This window comes from Pangasianodon hypophthalmus, chromosome 21 (genome assembly GCF_027358585.1).
Source record: "Pangasianodon hypophthalmus isolate fPanHyp1 chromosome 21, fPanHyp1.pri, whole genome shotgun sequence".
In the NCBI taxonomy this organism is placed as follows: Eukaryota; Metazoa; Chordata; class Actinopteri; order Siluriformes; family Pangasiidae; genus Pangasianodon; species Pangasianodon hypophthalmus.
In genome coordinates, this window is record NC_069730.1 from 8,192,688 (window position 1) to 8,212,893 (window position 20,206).

At 38.1% G+C, this 20,206-nt stretch overlaps 1 protein-coding gene across 2 annotated transcripts in view; it reads right to left on the minus strand.

Annotated features, from left to right (window-relative positions):
• Positions 1 to 1,941: 1,941 nt before the first annotated feature.
• efr3a (EFR3 homolog A (S. cerevisiae)) overlaps positions 1,942 to 20,206 on the minus strand; it is a 61,067-nt gene continuing 42,802 nt past the window's right edge. The window contains exons 11-24 of one of the 2 annotated variants that reach the window (XM_034314658.2): positions 17,902 to 18,069; positions 17,563 to 17,677; positions 16,881 to 16,932; positions 15,675 to 15,847; positions 15,463 to 15,538; positions 12,536 to 12,697; positions 12,300 to 12,431; positions 11,108 to 11,175; positions 7,469 to 7,596; positions 5,879 to 5,964; positions 5,441 to 5,489; positions 5,254 to 5,357; positions 4,760 to 4,809; positions 1,942 to 3,833 (exon numbers count right to left, since the gene is read on the minus strand). In XM_034314658.2, the coding sequence (XP_034170549.2) occupies positions 3,728 to 3,833; positions 4,760 to 4,809; positions 5,254 to 5,357; positions 5,441 to 5,489; positions 5,879 to 5,964; positions 7,469 to 7,596; positions 11,108 to 11,175; positions 12,300 to 12,431; positions 12,536 to 12,697; positions 15,463 to 15,538; positions 15,675 to 15,847; positions 16,881 to 16,932; positions 17,563 to 17,677; positions 17,902 to 18,069 (1,469 nt within the window). In that variant the 3' untranslated portion in view covers positions 1,942 to 3,727. Of the gene's footprint in view, positions 3,834 to 3,867; positions 4,096 to 4,759; positions 4,810 to 5,253; positions 5,358 to 5,440; positions 5,490 to 5,878; positions 5,965 to 7,468; positions 7,597 to 11,107; positions 11,176 to 12,299; positions 12,432 to 12,535; positions 12,698 to 15,462; positions 15,539 to 15,674; positions 15,848 to 16,880; positions 16,933 to 17,562; positions 17,678 to 17,901; positions 18,070 to 20,206 lie in introns of those variants that run through there. The other variant, XM_053227461.1, reaches the window with a different exon arrangement.

The window sequence follows — 20,206 nt, forward strand, 5'->3', positions numbered from 1 at the left end:
CAGAAAATTCAATGTGAAAGGTGAAAATACAGGATGTGTTGAAAATACAATGTGCTGTCATGCATCTTTTATTGTTCATGGTTTCACTTGTTTGCATTGGGGAAAAAAAAGAGTTCGGTATAGTGATTTTTTTTTTTGTGTTCATGTCAATTTTTGTATTTGTTGTCACTTAATAAAAAACATGAGAAAATATATATGTTCAAATTGGGTTGTATTAAAACCCTGTTTGAATTCCCTAAATCAAAGGACGTAAAAATGTTTTTTATAACAGTATTATACTATTATATATATATATATATATTTATATTATATATTATATATAATGTCGAAAGAATAATTTACATCCTCTTGCACCACTGGAAAGGTTCCCATTTTTCTCTCTTGATCAAGCAAAATAAAAAAAATGTCACATTTTCAATTACTGACCTACTATTTGCAATGTTACACAAATTTGCCTATATTTTTAATATATGGTAATATTCGCACCCGACATTTAGGAAGTAATCAACCGTGTGACCATTAAGGTCTAAGGTGACTAAAGTAAAAGATCAACCAGGAGAAGAATAAAATTTGGTGATGGATAGATGGATAAATAGGCAAATAACTGGAATGTGTGTGTATGTGTGTGATTGTGTGTGGAGCCCTAATTATAATCCCTTTGTGTGTATAAATGAGGGAAAACACAAAACACAAAAATGCTGTGCATGGTGTCCAGTGGACTGAGAACCAAAACACACAGAAGGCCAGTGAGTCACTGCATCATCATAAACCATCAATACCATCCATAACACTTTCTGTGAAGCCCATATTCACTCAGCATTATCACTCTGCATGTAACTCTTCGGTAATAATTCTTTGTAAGATAAAGTTTTTTTAAACAGCGTTTCATAGCACAGTTCCAGTAAAGTGCTATAATTCATTCTTAATCACTATTTTATAAATTATTTTATAGGAACGAGCAAGAGTATATGCATTTTATACACTTCTGTTCTGCAGTTCTATCAAAATCTGTACCTAAAATATTTTACAGTTTCTAAGACCTCACCAAATAGTTTTATAATGAATCATCAATCAAATAAATAATCAAAGAATTTGGAAGAATATATTATTTTCCAATAACAGCATGCCCTGAAGTGTTATTCCTCATATACCATAATATATTAAAGAACTTCTTACTATTCTATTAGTTTATAGTTACATTTAGTGTTGTGGAATGTCCATGAGACAAGTTCCAAGTCATTTTCTTAAAGTTAATGAGATAAAAATAAAGAAAAAAAAAAAAAAACAGCTTGTCATGTCCTCTGTCCTTAAGACTCTCCCAAAATGTACTGACTATTTCCCTGGAGTCTCGTTCCATGAATGTTAAATAAATGTCTTCTTACAGAATGTTTCGCCATATCAGTGTTTATACGTCTATTTAAAATAACTAATTTAATCCTTCTATTGGTAGGCTTAGATGATGTGAAGCGTCCATTATACAAGTCACGAGCTGTTACTATAGAAGCGAGAACTTATTAGAATGAGAGCATGAACATTACTGTCAGAGCTGCTGTTCTAGAAAATCAATCAACGCCTTATGACAAATCAGATTTGAGATTTCAACAGCGCTGCGGTATAAAATATTTTACTGGGCCTTTATAGAGTTGTATGGTTTTATAGGACCTTTATAGGGTTTAATAGAGTTTATGAATATGGGATTCACAGAACTTTTGACCCAAAGACATAAACAAAGATTATATTGATTCCAGGTCATGTCACAGTGAGGCTCCAATCAAGTCACCTTCAAAAATCCTGTCCAAAATCCTCAGCAACAAAATCTTCATAAGAACAAAACGCCAACAAACAAACTGTTGGACTTATATTTGTAAATGTTCATTCTTCTTCACACCAATTTATTTCACCTGTCAGCTCTTTTTCTAAATATTTCAAAGGGTCCAATCATGGACATTACAATGTTTTTTTTTTTCTTTTTTTTTTCTCAATGTAGTAGGATCAAACAAATAATTGTAATTTGGTAAAAATGTGCTATGACTTCCTGAACACTCTCTGATGTTAGCCTGACGAAACCCATCCTGAATCCTTTTGCGCTACAAATTCAGCCAATGCAAACAGCATTTCTGGCTAATTTTCAGGCTAATTTGTATGAGAACAGCTTTCATAACACTGCTCATTTACACAGATGGCTCATTTGCGAATCCATGGAACAGAACAGCAAGATTTAAGATGATCTGTATTAGACTACTCTGACACCACTGACAGCAAGAAGTGCTGACTCTACAAATTCGGTTTAAATCTCCTAAACCCTATTACACAATCACACAGGCATATGAGTTTCCAAAAAATAAAATGCATGATAATAGTAGTGGATTAAAAGCAATCAATAAAAAAGCTCACCGAGGCATACATTTACAGCATAAGATTTCAGAGATTTACAGCATAGTATTTAAGCTTTTAACAGTCACATTTTAAGCTTCAACATTCTACTCTTATGTATTTGCTTAGCTAGAAGAATAAAGTCTCTAAGAAGCTTGTTTTACACTTAGAACCTTTTATCCTAATGTTATATAAGTATATCTATAAGAAAATAGAAGTGTGTGATGTACTTGCAGTCTAAAGCTGCTAACTTTCAGCATTTTCCAACATTACAATGCTATCTGCAAAAATGTGCAGAAAAACAATGGTCCAAATGTTTCAAATGTTGTACATGAGCTCAGAATTGGATTAGAAGCTGTAAATAGCCGCTCTGGGTGAGTGTGTGTTTGGGGCTCTTCAGTGACATGACTGTCACGATCACAGTTTGTGCTCTTATTTGCATCTCTAAAGTGCGTATCCAGCCAAAAAAACAACAAACTGTATTCATATATAAGATTATATATAATACAATGTACGGATATGTTTCAGAACATTTCAAATAGATACATTCTCCCAATCCACATTTCAGGGCTCAGTAATCAAGGCTTTTCCACATTTCAGGGCTGGCTCAAGCTTGTTAGGAATTGGGACAAATAAAGAAAGGCTGGAAGTTCATATAGCCCAGAAACCACTGATCTGTATGAAACTTTGTGGAATCAGTTCACACCCCTGAATCTGAGGTCCTCAAAGCAACTTGTAGCAAGTGCAGGGATTGTGTTGAACATTCGCTGTGAGACTGATGTTCTACTGAGGCTCAAACAGTCCTACATTCAGCCAGAGGAGATTCCTGCATGCTAACATCATGACATACAGGAATACTAAGTCTCAAGGGCACGTTTCAGAGTAATTACAAGTCATGTAAACATTTTTTTCAAGTCTGTGATTCACGAAGAGACAAAGGCCTCTGAACTAACGCAGCTGAACACACACACACACACACACACACACACACACTCACTCACTACGTCATCATACCCTACATGATTAGTGTATAATGACATAATGATTACACAGCTGCTGAAAGGAATTGGGATAATTGGTTATTGCATTACGGGATGCAGATATCTGCAGTGCTCAGGTCAGATTTCTTGGTCTGAATTTAAATAAGTGTTTAGAAGCAAGTGACAGATTAGTGCTTGGGATTAAGTAAATTTTTGGGGTCAAAGGTTACAGTGCTGGTCTGCTTAAAGGTGAACGCTTAGCATGTAAAGGTGCATGGATGTAATTATGTAATTACAGTCAAGAGTGAGTGGTTGTGATCTGGTAAAGGGCAAAGGTTAAAGGTGAGTGAGTGTGATACAGTTAAGCTTCAGGCTCAGTAGACACAGAGGTCAGGAAACTTCATCTCATAGACGGGCACAGACTGGTACTGGGCGTGGCCTGAAGTCACTGTCACTGTGCCGGAGGGACTCGGGGGCGGGCTGCAAAGAGACACACAGGAAGAAAGACCAATCACATCCAAGTTTACAATCAGAACACTATAGTGATGCAAGGATGACAATATGGAATTTACAATATGAACATGAATTTTTCATTAATGTTTTATTCACTTGCGTTTTGGCAAAGCGCTGATGAAGGCTTTAATCAATGATGTTGATTAATTTTCTACACCAGCACCACCACTTCTATAGTAACAGCTTGTTCACAGGGACTTGTATGGTGGACAATCGACATAATCTAAGCCTAATATTAAACAGATAAAAAAAAAAAAATCAATGTTATTTGGTGGAAGGAAATCGTATAATTTGTTTTTGTGAGGACACACTTATTGTCATTTATGAAGGGAGTCTTGAGTCAGTGCTTTGTAATGGTCAGTAAGTTTTCCACCATGGGAGAGTCTTCAGGAAGAGGACTTCATGCATTCTAGGTTCTCGGCAACATGACAAGCTGTGGGTTTTTTATAATTAACTTCAACAGAGGGAAAAAAAAGATAGCACGGGTACGACTGTTGTGAAAGCTAAGTGATACGAGGAACTAATGTTTTTCTTGTGGACTTTCCACAACATTAAACGTAACAACACTGCAAAAAAATGACATCTTAGCAACTGAAAATATCTCAAATATGGGAAATTTATCTAATATTTCTTCTTAATCAATGATGCAGTAAATCAAGTGTACATTTATTCAATCTCTTTTTAGATGATTTTACTGATTTCAAGCTTTAAATTTTCTTATTCTAATGTCACATGACTGCTTCTTTTTATAAATAAATGTTTAAAATCATCACATCACCTGGGGAAGGATTATTTTTCCTACATGCCCTGTCGTGTTTTAGTCATTGCATAACACTCGGGAAGAAAAATATTTAAAAATGGTGAGAAAAGTGCAAGATGAAAATGGGACTCACCGTATAGTCAGTTCAAAGATCTGCGCCAAACGATCATGCAGCATGTTGGCCTAAACACAGTGAGACAGAGACAGTTTGTACTTCAGTAATTAATACACTTAACTGGTCAGAAATCAAGATTCTGCTGTGTACTTTCGTTTTTTTTTTTTCTTTTTTTTTTTTTTTTCTTTTTTTTTTAAGTAATCAATCAATTCTCTGCTAACCAATTATGATACTAATCTTCCAACATTCATTCTCTTTATTACACTCATTACTGGCAACTGACCAGGAATAATACAGATACTGAGGCTGCTCTTAGCCATGGTGTGGCCCTTTAGCTGAGGGACAATTCACAAAGACTATTTATGTGCAACCAAATCTTTCTGAAATTCAGGTAAATGTTGGATGTGTTTATTTACCAATATTTATAATCTACTGACAAGCTTTCCTTTGCTGTTCTGGTTAATTGGGTGTGTTCCACACACACACACACACACACACACACACTTTCGTACCTTTGATTCGCAATGGGCTGCAATCTCCTCAAACGGAGCTTTCTGGAATTTCTCCATCACCTGCCGCCTCTTTTCTCTCTCCTGCTCTTCCAAACCGGTGGTGTCTGCGACACAGCGATAAAAAACAATGCAGAACTGACGCATACACTTATATATACACCTAAGCGTAATTAAATTAACTTCTTACCAATGGCCTTCTTCAGAGTCTCGTAGGTAATCTCTTCTGCTAACTGCGACTACAGAACACACACATACATACACATTTTAGTACATCAGCTTTTTAGTACATTTTGAATTTACAGTGACTACACATATGAGACAGAAAAAAATATATAGTTAATAGGTCACATAACTCCAGGTGTAAGCTCCAGCTATTGGCTTTACAATGTGTTTATTTAAGTGTAAATATGCTCATTTAAATATTCTCCCCCAAATCACTGATTCCCGTCTCCTGGAGTCCTGGAATATCCCTACTCTGTTCAGTGTTTTATCCTGATCTAACACACTCACATTGATGCAGACAGGACAGACAGTTAGTTGGTAAGCTGTATCAGGTTTGTTATAGATATTTAATGATATATTGGATTTTAATGAATATAATATATATATATATATATTAAATTACCTGGTCAGGAAGGCTGCTGGACAGGATGTCCACCTGGAGTGAGATAGTGTCCACAAAACTCTTCCTCCGAGTCAATCGGTCTTCATCTGTGGGTCAAAGGTCATTATGATTATACCTCAAACCTAATATTAAGTTTATCCACTTTACAGAATTATATGGGGGTTGATAGAAAGCAAGAATTGCTTTTAATTGTTTCAAACACTACAGAGGACGGCATACAAGTGTTCAAAATTATTTACTTTCAGGTAATATTTTATGTGTATCACAATGGAAGATGACATTACATTCACAACAAAATGCTCAGAAAGAAACAAACCAATCTGTGACTCTCACAGAGTCCAGAGAACATCATAAACAAAATGACATTACTCCAAGAAACTGAAACACAATTCTGCTGACTTTTCACAACATCAACATTACACCACAACGTAAAGCAAAAAGAAAAATATTGTATAAGCAGAAGCCTTTGTCTAGGAGGAAACTCACCAAGTCATCAATCCAAGTGAGAGCACCATAATTGCAGAACACCACATTTAAAGTTTTTATTAAGTAGCACATACTTTGCCATAAGAAAATATTTTTGATATTTGTGTGCAAAGCATTAATAATGGACACTATGTGGTTTTACTACAGAACACCAGCTATGGCTGGGTAGAACAGGAAGTCTGAGATCAGGGTCACATGGTTACAGGGGAGACTGCCGGTTTAGATCACTGCAGCTGTGCAAGCTACTGCACTACAGAAGTGTATAAATTCTACATGTACACAGACACACACAGTCTAGCTACAATGCTATATGTACCTCTGGATGCTTGTTTGCATCTTTTCAGTATCTTCCCTACTGTATACAGCACTATGATGAGTGTACATGCACATGTACACGTACACACACACACACACACACACACACACACGCACGCACACACACGCACACGCACGCACACACACGCACGCGCATGTGCACGCAGACAGAAGAGAGATTTGTAATAGTCTGTGATGTTACAGAGGCAAAAATATAAACAAATTGATAATGCAAATTTATACCCAGGAATATTTAGGTCGCTAAAGAGCAATAAGAAAGAGCAAATCCAAACAATTCGCACAAATCATACTTTTCTAAATAACATTAGTAGAGAATTGCTGTCAGTATGGCACCATGGTTACTGTACTTTTCTCTCCTGTAAAAGCCTTGCAGCATGACAACATTCTGCAAAGGATTCTCTGACTGGAATGTCTGTTTTTCTGTTTTTACAGAACGTGTCTCACCATGATACTATTGACTACTATTCATTTAGATTAATAAACAATGTAACACCTAATAGACTCATACAGTTAATCTGCAAAAACAGATATGGATTTTAATATTTTAATCATGTGCAATTCCTGTGCATGTGTTATTTATTTAACCTTCAGAGGAGGTCAGCTGTTCTAGAAAAGCACCAAATTCATCTTAAACAGTCAAGATAAGTCTCTGAGTTGTTTTTTGGTAAAAATAAATACAGGCACAGTTTCAAATTTCAATATGAAAGAACACTTGACCAATTAGAGACAGTTAAAGTGATGATGCAGACTGTATGTGTGTGTGTATACCTGTAACTTGTGGTATATATAGCACAGCAAGTCTTTCTGCATTGTATCCTGGTCCAGAAAGGGCATCAACGAGGTCAGCTGTCTGAAAATACATGCCACCGTCCTCACGGTCCAGAGCCACAGGAAGCCTGAAACAAAGAAATATGCATAAATTGACATGAAATGCACACACAAGCATATCTATAAAGACGACTTAGAAAGACTATACAACAGAAAAAAATAACAGCTATTGAAAAATAAATCTGAATTTAAGAAATTATTTAAAACTACAACTATTTTAAAACACAGACACTCAGTTATATACATTTACACAGACACACACAGACACACACATACATTCACACACACCCCTCTATGTATACTAGGGGTGTAAGTAGGGTTGGATGATATTGCAATATTGTTGCTTTTTTCAAATTTATGAATGATTCTCAATTTTACGCAACTTATTCATAAAGTTTTTTATTTACTGGAATGGACTTTTATAGTAAAAAATCCGAGTTCCTCTCCCGTTTACGGAGTGACGTCAAATCAACTTGCTGCACGCAGCATCAGAAACAAACAAATATCAGCAAAACTTCTTACCTTTAAATGAGTTATACTGTATATACAAGTATTAGCATTAGATCAGTCAACATACAGGCATATTCGTTTGTGCAATCTAAAACATTGACTATACTGTTCGCTGTTTGAGAAAGAAAATATACATCACTCATCTGAGTTAGCTGCCTAACTTGTTGCATGGGGCGCCCAGTTTCCCACTTTTTATGTCGAACGTGCCGAGGTTGAAAATGACAATCCCGACCAGTGAATTATCACTTAGAATGTAATGCGCTCAGTGTTTGGGAGAAGTGCAGGCTGTAGGAAGTGTTTATCAAGTCAAGAAGGCTGCTTTTCCTTCGTATTGGTTTAAACATTTAAATAGCATTTATGGATGTTTTAATTAAAAATTTAAATATGTATATACATAAATACTATCTCAAAAACATTTTTGAAAATTACATTAAAACATTAATTTGAATTAATCAGGAAAATTGCCCAGCACTAGGTGTAAGGCAATGCCACTTTCTGTATCTGTATCTGTTTAGTGCGCCACATTTTCATATATGTGTCTGTAACTAGTGAGCATGGCCGAAACTTTCCACTGCCCACTAATTACACATACATACAGAAATTGAAAGGTTTAGGCCACTATGCCCCTGGAAACACTGGAGGAAAAAAACGCAGAGTTAGAAAGCACTTTCAGCCAGCACTGTCAGCATGATCTGTGAATTCTAGCTCTGACAGTTGCTCAACCTCAGTGAGAAATGTGTGCAGGGCAGTTTTTTTCAATCTTGTTCGTGCAGTTATCATTTTTGTTCGTACATGTCCACCAATGGTTCAGTCCTTTTAAAAAAATTAGTACCAATAGAGTAGAGGTCTGGGCTATGCTGGAGGTCTGGGCTATGCTGGTCTGGGCTAAGCTGGTCTGGGCTATGCTGGTCTGGGCTATGCTGGTCTGGGCTATCCTGGAGGTCTGGGCTATGCTGGAGGTCTGGGCTATGCTGGAGGTCTGGGCTATGCTGGAGGTCTGGGCTATGCTGGTCTGGGCTATGCTGGTCTGGGCTATCCTGGTCTGGGCTATGCTGGAGGTCTGGGCTATGCTGGAGGTCTGGGCTATGCTGGTCTGGGCTATGATGGAGGTCTGGCCTGTGCTGTTCTCTGCCTCTGACTTTTCTGATGAATATGAGCAGACCTGGCCTACACTGCTTCTCTTACTCACGACAAGCTCATTAATCATTACAAATCAGTATTAGATGATTACAAACAGGTTATTTGGCTAATACAGAATATTGGCACAACACTAAATTCAACAAATTGACATTAAAGCCAAGTCATAGTGGCCACACTGCAAAGGCTGTCAGCACAACACACAAATTTCAGTCAAAACGCAGACCCCTACTATTTCAAATCTTTTTAACATCATAATTGGTTAGACTATGAAAATAAACTGCTGATGGCTGACAGGTCAACAGCCAACATTTGCCCAATCACAGATGTGGTATTATGAAATTTTCTTTAGCTACCATTCAAAACAGTCAGTTAGACTGACCTGAGGAAGGGGGCAGAGTTAGACCCATATTATGCATCATTAAACTAACATGGTCAACATAATCGAGCTAGCTAACTAACTTGTCTAACCAGGTATCATTAGCCTGACTAAGACAACACATCATTAATGTCTTAAAAAGCATTTAAGATACAATTTCATCTTTTCATCACTGTCAGTGCTTTAAGTTGGAAAAAACATAGGGGCCGGTACTCCCCTTGTTTCCATGTTGGCAATGGCAATGTGTGTGCATGATATATATACACACACACACACACACACACACACACATAGGTACTGTTGACTACCTCACATACTGTAGATATTACAATACATCACAATATAGTACAAAGCATCATAACCTTTTCATCAAGATTGTTACTGCTCAATACAACTTCTGAAAAAGTTTTACTGATCAAATGTAATAAAAATGCAAATTTGATTAAATGTCAATTGACACCAATTTAGGAAAAGTATAAGCTACCTTAATTAAATGTAGAGTAAATTAATACCTTAATTTAAATGTAGAGTAAAATTAATGAAGGGCATTACAAAACAGCTGTAAAGGGGATACAGAGAAAATGCTTTGCTAAAACAGCCATAAGAGGATTCCAACTCGTGAGCCTTCCAAGAGGAGGCCTAGAAAATGAAGTGCTTTTTTGAATCGTTTCATTTCATCGCCTGTCATGTAATGATTTTTGTAAAGCCAGCACTAAAAGTTGCGACTGATATATAAATAAATCATGACGCACCGCAATATCATAAATGGAACGTGATTAAAGCAGCGCAAGAGAAAGAGTGAATCCACGAGTTCAGTGTTGGTCTCTCTCGAGCAGGTACAGAAAAGAGAAGAATCATTTCTGGTACTCTATACCGGTGAGCTCTGAGTACATTTCAAGCTCACTTCAAGCTCAATTCAAGCTCTTTTATTCATTTTACCTGACTGCTTCAGCGGGACAATGTCTTCAGTTGACGACGGCAGTGACTGCTGTTGTCAGGGGCGGGGAAGAGTTCAATTCAAACAAAAATGCACCAATTACAACAAAGAATTGTGAGTTTCACCAAAAAAAGCTAGCTAACACAAGAGTAGATTAGGGACTTTTGAAGCAGCAAAACAAGTGGGTATACGGAGGGTATACGCGATTATTGATCCTTAGAAGTTGCTATACGCAAACAGCCCTGGGGAAAAAGTAAGCATACGGCGTATGTGTGTGTATGGCCCCGACTACACCACTGATGCCCACAACATATTAAACTATTTAAACCAGCACGGCTCTGACTGGACCTGTGCATCACGCAGTAACTCAAGTTCACCTTAATGAATGTGTTCTTTCTCCTACAAGCTTCATATCTGACAGATCACTCATGACCACAAACCCTATATCTCTGCTCGCCTGCATGAAAGTAAAAACCCCAGCTTGTGTGACTTTTTTGTCCCAATGTTAGTCACAACCAAAAACCTTTGCCCAGAAAACCTTTCTGGCAAAACAAAAGAAAACAAAACAAAAAAACACGGTAATGCATTTGCTAGTACATCCCTAATGCATACTTACACACATTTCTCTCGAAACACATGTTCAGGTAGCAAGTAGGGAGCATCCATATTCCTCAACTCAATAACCTACAAGGAGAGGAGAAGTCAGCTGGTACAGTCAACTTCAAAATTATTGGCACCCCTCAAGAGAATGGGCATAAACATTATACACGATGATTCAAAAACAAGGCAAAACATTAGGGGTTGCCACAGTGGATCAGTGGTCTGTATATATGATTTGGCACAGTTTTTACGCTGGATGCCCTTCCTGACACAAACCTCCCCAGTTTTATCCGGGCTTGGACCCGGCACTGGAAGAGCACTGTGTGGGAACACTCCAGTGGCTGGGGTTGGTTTCCTGGCCGGGAATTGAACCCAGGCCGTGGGGGTGAGAGCATCACGACCTAATCACTAGTCAACCAGGAACAAGGCAAAACTATTATAATCCCTACAAAATTTTAAAAAAATAAGGAAAACAGAAAACATTTTTTACCCTTTGAAATTTTCTTCATTTATTCTTAATAATTGTTCTCAGTGGCGAGGGCCCTCATTTCTCAACACTTCATAGAAAATGTTCTAAATGGTTTCTTACGCATAAAATGCATACAAATAACCATTTATGGTAAGTAAGCATCATTTTAAAGGGAACTCACAAAAGATCATTCAAGCATTTTCCTGAAATGAAAAGAAGAAATTTTTTATGCTGTGATATTTTTCTTTTTTTTTTCATTTTAATAAATTGAGTCAACAATTTAGTTAACAAATGCAGACATGCATACAAAGTCAGCTACCATTCACAGAATAAAAACTGTTTTGCATTTTATATAACTAAACAGATTTTATGGTGCTGCTTTAACTGCAACAAGAATACAGTTAAGTTAATGATGTTAGGAAGGTCAACAATTGCATCATATGGTTGAAAGGAAATGGACACATACAGTTAGCACTGCATTTGTGTGCCTCGTTTTTCTCTCCAACTTGGGTCCTAGCTGATGGCAGAAATTTAGCAGTATTGGTTTTGGGGGTCGGTATCTGCCTGTAAGTCATAGAGCTTATAGAAAAAAAGGGTTCGGTCTCTCCAACACTCTCAGAAGACAATTTTTTTCTAGTGGTTAAGCTTAGGTTTAGGGCTTTTTTGTTACTGTATAACTGGAGTCCCCAATTAGTATAGTAAAAAGTAAGAATGTGTACAGCTGTGTGTGTGCATGCACCTTGCTGACATGCTGGCAGAAGGCAGGGTTGGCAATCATTTGGCTGAGGAAGTTTAGGTAGGCTGCAATCAGTGCCATGATACCACAGCGAATAAACATCGGCATGTTCTCCTCATTATCTAGAGCCATATCCTGTAGATGGTCACAAAAGCGGTTACAAAACAGATAACCCAATATAGACAGGAAATCATTTAAGTACACCAAGGTAATGAACTGATTACTGTGTGTGTGTGTACCTGCAGAGCGAGAGAGAGGCGTATAAGGTCTATGACCACATCCTCATTAGCTAGCTCTATAGTGATCAGAGCAAGAGCAGTGAAGAGAAGCTCAAAATTCTTCTGCATGTTGTCTTCCTCCTTACAGCCCAGATAGATGTGCCTGTACAACTGCTGCCCATGCTACAGAGACAGAGACAGGAGCAAGGCAGACAGACAGACAAACAGTTGAGCTTCATTTTCTTCCCGCAGACGTTTTTTTCTATTTATTGAGCGAAATAAATAATTTGGACCTGTATGCCAGTGTAACTCCTTGTTTATGCTTGGGCAGAAGTATTACTGAGACCAAAATTCTGAAAGCTTTCAGGACAGTAGGTTCTTAGCAATTTGCAAATAAGGAGGGCTGGGTTTAGTAAACAGGAAATAGTAATAGAAGAGAGAAAGATAAGGATAGAAAAAGAGACAGATATAAGGATGTTCACCTTTCAGTTTGACCTTGTCTAAGGAAGATGATACAGAAACACCCCATTTGGCATTAGCACAAGTAAAGAATGGCCACTGTTACTGGCAAAATGGCACAACTTCAGGGTCCTGGGTTCAATCCTGAGCTTGGGTTACTGCCTGTTTGCCCGTCTCCACGGTCCTCCAATTTCCCCACAATTCCCCAGTTCCGTTACATGAACTGGCGACGCCAATGTTTTCACAACGTCCGCCCTCAAAATGAAAACATACCCACGGTTTGAAGGATAAGCTGACCTAACATTCATCTGCTATGGTTACAGTGCACTTTAAACAAGTGCAGTTCACAATTGTACTCACTCAATTTCTGTAAACGCTTTATCATGATCTTGGTCACAGTGGACCCAGAAACTATTCCAGGAATACTGGGTGTGGGGCAGGAATACACCCTGGCCACCGAGGCCAGTCCATACACTCAACCATGGGCTATTTAATATAATTTTATATCCTCTAAGCTATTAAGAGTATAAATTTAATATAATTTTATCTCCTCTAAGCAAAAAAAAAAAAAAAAAAAACCTTTAACTTTATGATCATTACTGTCGTACTTATTTTGAATTTAACAGTATGCTAGAATAGGGTTTGTTAGTGTATTATATTTCATAGTGACATATTGTGGTTATAACAAACTGACTGATAGTGGCACTGGACTTAATACTGTCCTTAATAATACAGCCAATATCATAAATGAAAAAGGTCAGAATCGTCTGTTTTTAGCTCATACTGTAGGTAATGATCCAAGTACTTTTGGATTCCACTGTGAGGAACAGTATGGAGTGGAGTGTGAAACTAGTAATCTGATAGTATAGCAGAACTGGGACAGGGCTAATGAGCTAAATGTGTTTCTAACAGATTTGGCAGTTCCGACTAATTCAGTTAGCTCCTCTTTTCCCGAGCTCTGTCTCAGCTGATTGGGTGAGGGAAAACATAGGAAAGCTCCACACAGGAAGGGCAACAGAGCCTGATGGAATTAGCACAATGATTATTAAGGATAGCTTTACAATCTGGCAAGAGTGCCAAAACAGACATTAAGTGTTTAAATATGCCAGGGTGGGAGACATACATCACTGTTGCTTTGTCATCCTTTAGCAGACCACACAAATTGGCTAGTGCCATTCTCCTCAACGGGGTTCTCTAGCATCTCAGCCTTTCACTGAACCTATACAATACACTCCACTGACCTACCAGTCACTCACAGAAGTTTACAATAGTCTGATTTTCCTGTTTAACAACCTGTTCTTCTTTGGAAAAGACAGGCGCTATAGACGGCATCCAAAAAAGGATGACTCCTTTTTTTTTTTATTTAACAGAAAACAAACCGTATGTGAGATGCATCTGAGATTGTGATCAGTAATGGGGCATCTCGAGGAATTTATACATTTCGCTTCTTGTTCATTCTTTCCTCAACTGACCTGAAATGCACCCTCAGGTCAATGTTTGTAATTTCTGATGACTCCTCCATTGTCAGGCACATTGGCAATGGGGATAAGACAAAGTACAGAAAGTTGGAGGCCTGTATTGTGAAACGGATAGAACAACTTGCAATAGAAATTCATCAAGATAAAGCAGTTGGTGTTGGACCTCAAAAAAAAAAAAAAAAGCCTGCTCACCATTTCAGGGACAGAAAGTGGAGGTGGTACAAACCTGATACTCAGAAGTCTCTGGCATTTCACTGTGTAAGGCAGGCAATTGGGCTATTTCTTTTGTGGAAAATGTATTCCTTAAAGCTGCAGTCTAGTGAGACAGTAACAGCTCAGAAGATCCCAGGTGCCTGAACAAGCTAGACAAGTAGGCCAGAGCTATTTCATATGGCCCTGAATAGTGGCTAAAAAAAGGATGCAGCCATCAGGCTCAGTGCTACCCATCATCTCCAATCCATTATCCCGGAGTTACTGATCTATTCCACCATGGTGTGCAAGGAAGTGTTATTTATGCAATTTTTTTGTCGGTGGCCATCAGACTGTAAAATGTCTCCTCCAGCAGTGTCTGTCCTGATCTTACCCAGTCACAACACACATTAACATCAAGGACAGTCAGTAACACAACGACAACACTGGTCTGGAAAATTTAAACATAACCATTTTATATACAGTTTTAAGTACTGCATTTGTCATTTGCTCTACTTATTAATGCTGCTTTGTGCTATGTACTGTATATTGTCTTAGACTTTGTCTATATGCACTCTATATATGTAGTGTATATTGAATCAAATAAAACCAGAGCATCCTGTTTTTCTATATTTCATAACATATGTTATAACCATTTTATCATTCTTCCATTTTATCACTTTATGATGGCTTTCATTAAACAATCATGCATAATGTAAGAATTTTTCAGTTCTGGAACCTTTTCTCAGAACTTCATGTTTCCATAGCAGCAGTGTGTGTGTGTGTGTGTGTGTGTGTGTGTGTGTGTGTGTGTTGGCTTACCTTTTTCATGAAAATGACATCTTGTTTGGAGATCTTCTCTCGCTTTATTTTCAGAGCTGCAACATTAGGAATTATTCTGAGAACAGAAGAAACGATTACTATAACACTATACTATACCTTCTATACATTCTCAAGCAAAAAGGCACATATGCACACACACACACACACACACACACACACACATGACGGAGTGAATGAACTGAGAAACACACCGGATGCCGCGGAGTTTGGCCCTGTTGTCGTGGCGATCAATGATGTTGTGTAGGATCTCAAGGACCAGTTGCCGCAGCTCACTGTCTTCCATCAGAGACATGGAGCAGAGGGGCTCCAGAAATGCAGCCGGCAAACCAGCACTCATTGTTTTACACTTAAAACCAGATGTCACCTACACACACACACACACACACACACACAAACACACACACAAACACACACAAAACATGACATCATAATCATGTACGAGGGGAAAAAGAGGTCTGGGGTTGTGAGAACCTATACATTTTAAAATATACACCAAGGGTCATCAAAAACAAAAATCTCCCAAAACAAATGAATTTTAAAATAAATTATTCTGTAGTGTATTTATTGCTGTTTTTATGATGATAAGTCATATTACATTTCCGCAAAATCACCTTATTCATTCTATAGCAGCTCGCATTTAAATTTTCGTCATGTTCGGTATGAATCATTCAGTAATGCACAAGTGACGGCATAAACATAATCATGTATCAATACAGAAATGAAAGCTAAATCATTCCATACTAATCACCATGGGGAAATATGCAAATGAGGCCTTTCTGCCAGAGAACAATTAACACGTTTTGTGTCCATGGCAACGGAAGGCTAAATCAGGGCCCTAGCGCTAAGGTCCTGGCAAATGGGCACAAAAGTAGAACTGGAACTACTGGAAAATAAGTTCTAGGACAATACACAATAATGCACAGGTCTGTTTTTTTTCCTTCTCACTCTCCATCTCAGACACACAAACACAACCAGCGATTCTGTAGCCCTAATTGGTTGACTGACAGATTTTGCCATTCATTATGAGACCCAGCTGCAGCTGTGTGCTTGCTCTCCTGATCTCTTTCTCTCTCACACACGCGTACACACACACAGCGGGTGGCTGTAATGTCAGAGAGGCAATGCCAATAGTCCACACCTGCGTCTCATCTGCTTGCCCTGTCCACCCTCCCAATTCAGACATGCACGCACACACGCACGCACACGCACACACAAACACGCACAGACACACGTATGGACACACTGAAAGCAACCATGAAAACAGAGTGAAGATACAACTTACCACACCTACAAAACAGCACCATGAGCAATATACACTGGCAGACATGATGTGTAGTGAACGCCTCAGTGTTAATAACACAAGTGTATAAAGAGTAGTTACCAAAAAAGCAACTTACCATAATGAGAGAACTGAGGAGCATCGTTTGAATCCTCTTAGTACCCTGGGGCCTGAGAGGGACAGAGCGTGAGACACAGAGAAGAAAAAAGGAACAATGCTACAATTCGTAGTGCTGCACACACAAAACTGAATCCCAGGTGCTTCATTTTGGAGCTCTAACTAGCACCAGATTTCATTACGTTTTCAGTGTAAAGAGTGTGATGTGCCACATGACCTATAAACACAAACGAATACAAGCAATAGCTCAAGTGTCTATACATGCACAATAAACCTGCCACATACAGGCACACAAAACTACACATACACACAGGTATCTACACAGGTGTACACACGTATACACACACACACACACACACACACACAAATGTGACATTCACACGCACAGTCACAAAACTGCCATCGGTAGACAGACAGACATGCACATGCACAGTCACAGGCATACTCACACAATTGCTGCACAAACACACAGGTGGACAAGTACACAGGCATACGTATAGGCACAAGTGCATACACACACACACACTACAGGCACAGGCATACATGCACACACACAGTATACACAAGACTAATGTGCATAGGAAAATGCACACAAAACTGACACTCACAGAGACATGCGCATGTACACAAACCTGATACACAGGCACAGACACAGGCACAGACACAGGCACAGGATCTCTTACCCAATTTTGACGGTGTCCAGAGAATGACAAGGTGTCCCGTATACTGGAACTTTCCCCATAATGAACATCATAACCTCAGCACGCTGATAATCTGGTAGATTGCCTCCAAAGAACCCTGTGGATACACAATCACAAAGCGTATACACAAAAAAGCATTCAGAAACATATAGCTAAAATATGATACAGAATTTCTCAGTTCATTAGAAGGTCACCTGAAGAGATATGAATAAAAATCATATGTGTTGCATATGAATAAGTCAATCTTCTGATCGTTAGTTCAGTGGTTTGACCTATTGATGATGATAGGAGTCACATTTGAGGTGTTCAAGGTCAACTTACCAATAGTCTGAATAATGGCATTCTGGACGACGCGCTCCTCGTTCTCTTTGCCGCGACCAGAAGAGAGACTCGTTCCAGAGTTTCTGCGAGAGCCATCACCCAGCTCGAAATCAACACTCATACGGAGGTGCTTGAGCAAGGTGTTAAAAACCTCTAACACTGTCGGGCCTTTGAGAACGAACACACACACACACACACACACACAAATGCAATTAGGCAAATATTACACCAAAACACTAAAGCACTGTTAAGGCTTCTATATTGATGATTTACAGCTAATATATATAAAAAACACAACACTACTGCTACAGGGCTTCTAGTAAGAAGCTCCTGCCATGTGCTTGTCCGCAAAATTCCAAAACCCTCCATAATTCATACCAAAATACATATTTAACAGATGAATTCATGTAAGCATATGTAATATTTCTACTATTCTTGTCTTCAGGAAGTAAATGATGTACACACAGAACTGCCACCACCCTATAAGAAATAAACACATGAATGAAGTGGCTGTAGTCTATGTGTAGTCACTATGCAGTTCAGCTAGGGGGAGACAAGTGGCAGCTACGCAGCAAGCGTTTCAGCTCTTCAGCCAAAAGCAAAATGTCATATGCCACCATGACCTCCAGCCCTGACCTACATATTATATACATCAAATAATTAATATTAAATACAGCAAAAAAAAACACAAAGAAATGGCAAACTTTGGTATGATTTACTTGTTTTATTTACATCATTAATTTCTTCTACTTTTTTCCCTGTATTGTTTCTATATACGTTTTCTGTACCCTTTAAGTTAGTTTGTTTCAAATGTTATTTATTTATTTTTTCTGTTTGTCTATTCATCCGTTCCTTTGTCTAGCTGTTAACTGCGTAACACAGCTTGTGTTGTCTGACTCGTGTCTTTCTTTCTGCATGGCACATGCAGTTGATCTATGGAGACAATGGGATTAGAAGACACTGACATCTGAGTGACAGCCACATTATTCATTACGTTATAAGGACAGGGAAATACAGAAAGACAAGAGATAAATAAACATAATGATTAATGATTAAGGCCATTCCTTGCCATAAGTAATAGTCATTCATTGTGAATATTCTTCCTGTTGCCTCTGGAACCGTATGTGTAGATTTCTTTTTGTATTAACAGCTTCTTCTTGTGATTGGGATACAAAAGTAAATAAATAACGCTGAAAAGACTCAATCGGCTGAAGGAGACTAGCAGTTAGAATAATAGGGATGAGCCATCGGCTGTCCTCCACAGCCTTTGAAACATTTTCTTGGAGAATAAAAGGTCACCATTATTTCTAAGCTTTGAGACAAAAAACAAATTACTTGGGGACCCACATTGTTTAATTTTCCTCTTTATAGCTGAGAAAAAAAAAGACTTTCTGGAGAACATTTCTCATTGTGTATCTTTCCATTGTTGCTACAGAATGACCCTTTATTATTTTTCAATAAAGCCTTTTGATGTTGATAAGTAGGCCTTCACTCTGCTTAATAACGCAGGCACATTTAAGATGGCTGTAAATATATACAGATGGGTGACAAATTAAAGGAAAAATGTCTTAGTGGTATTTGGAGCTTCAGTGTGCCTTGTGTACAATGTCTAATGTGTACCATTTGTCCAGTACTGTCTCTGGAACTTTACTGGAGAAACAGAACATCATTCACGGAGGTGCAAACATTGCTACCAAGAAAATCCTATCAGGAAGGGAGAAAAAAAAACCCCCAGATTTTTAACACATGAACCCAAGAGCATGTTGGCGAACGAGTCGGCTCCATGCTAACAGCATAAATAATGATACGTGTGTTGGTTTAACTGATATGTAAAGAGATGATTGGGTTTATAAACAAGCAGCTGAGTGTATAGGAATAGTTTATATAATTGTTACAAAATGAACACAAGTGCAGGTCCAGTCTGCGTTCTGGTCAGATATTGAACATAATAATTACTTACATATTAACAACTTGTCTGGTCGAAAAAAACAAAAAAAGAAGAAAATATTTAATGGTAATGTACAGCACATTTTACCATAAGTTGTTATTACTGAGCGACATTTATTATGTTAATAAACAAAACGATGTGACTACTAGATAAAGTCTGTGCATAGACTTTATAGCAAGGTCCTTCCATGCTGCCTTCATATTCAAACTTAAGATATCAGCCCGTGTTTTGCCTAGAATCGACAGGACCCATTTACATAAAATCGACATCAATATGAAAATGTATGAATTGTTTTTATAAAGTGCTACATAAATTAAATCAAAATGTGTTAAATGTCATCAACCTTCATTTATTTGA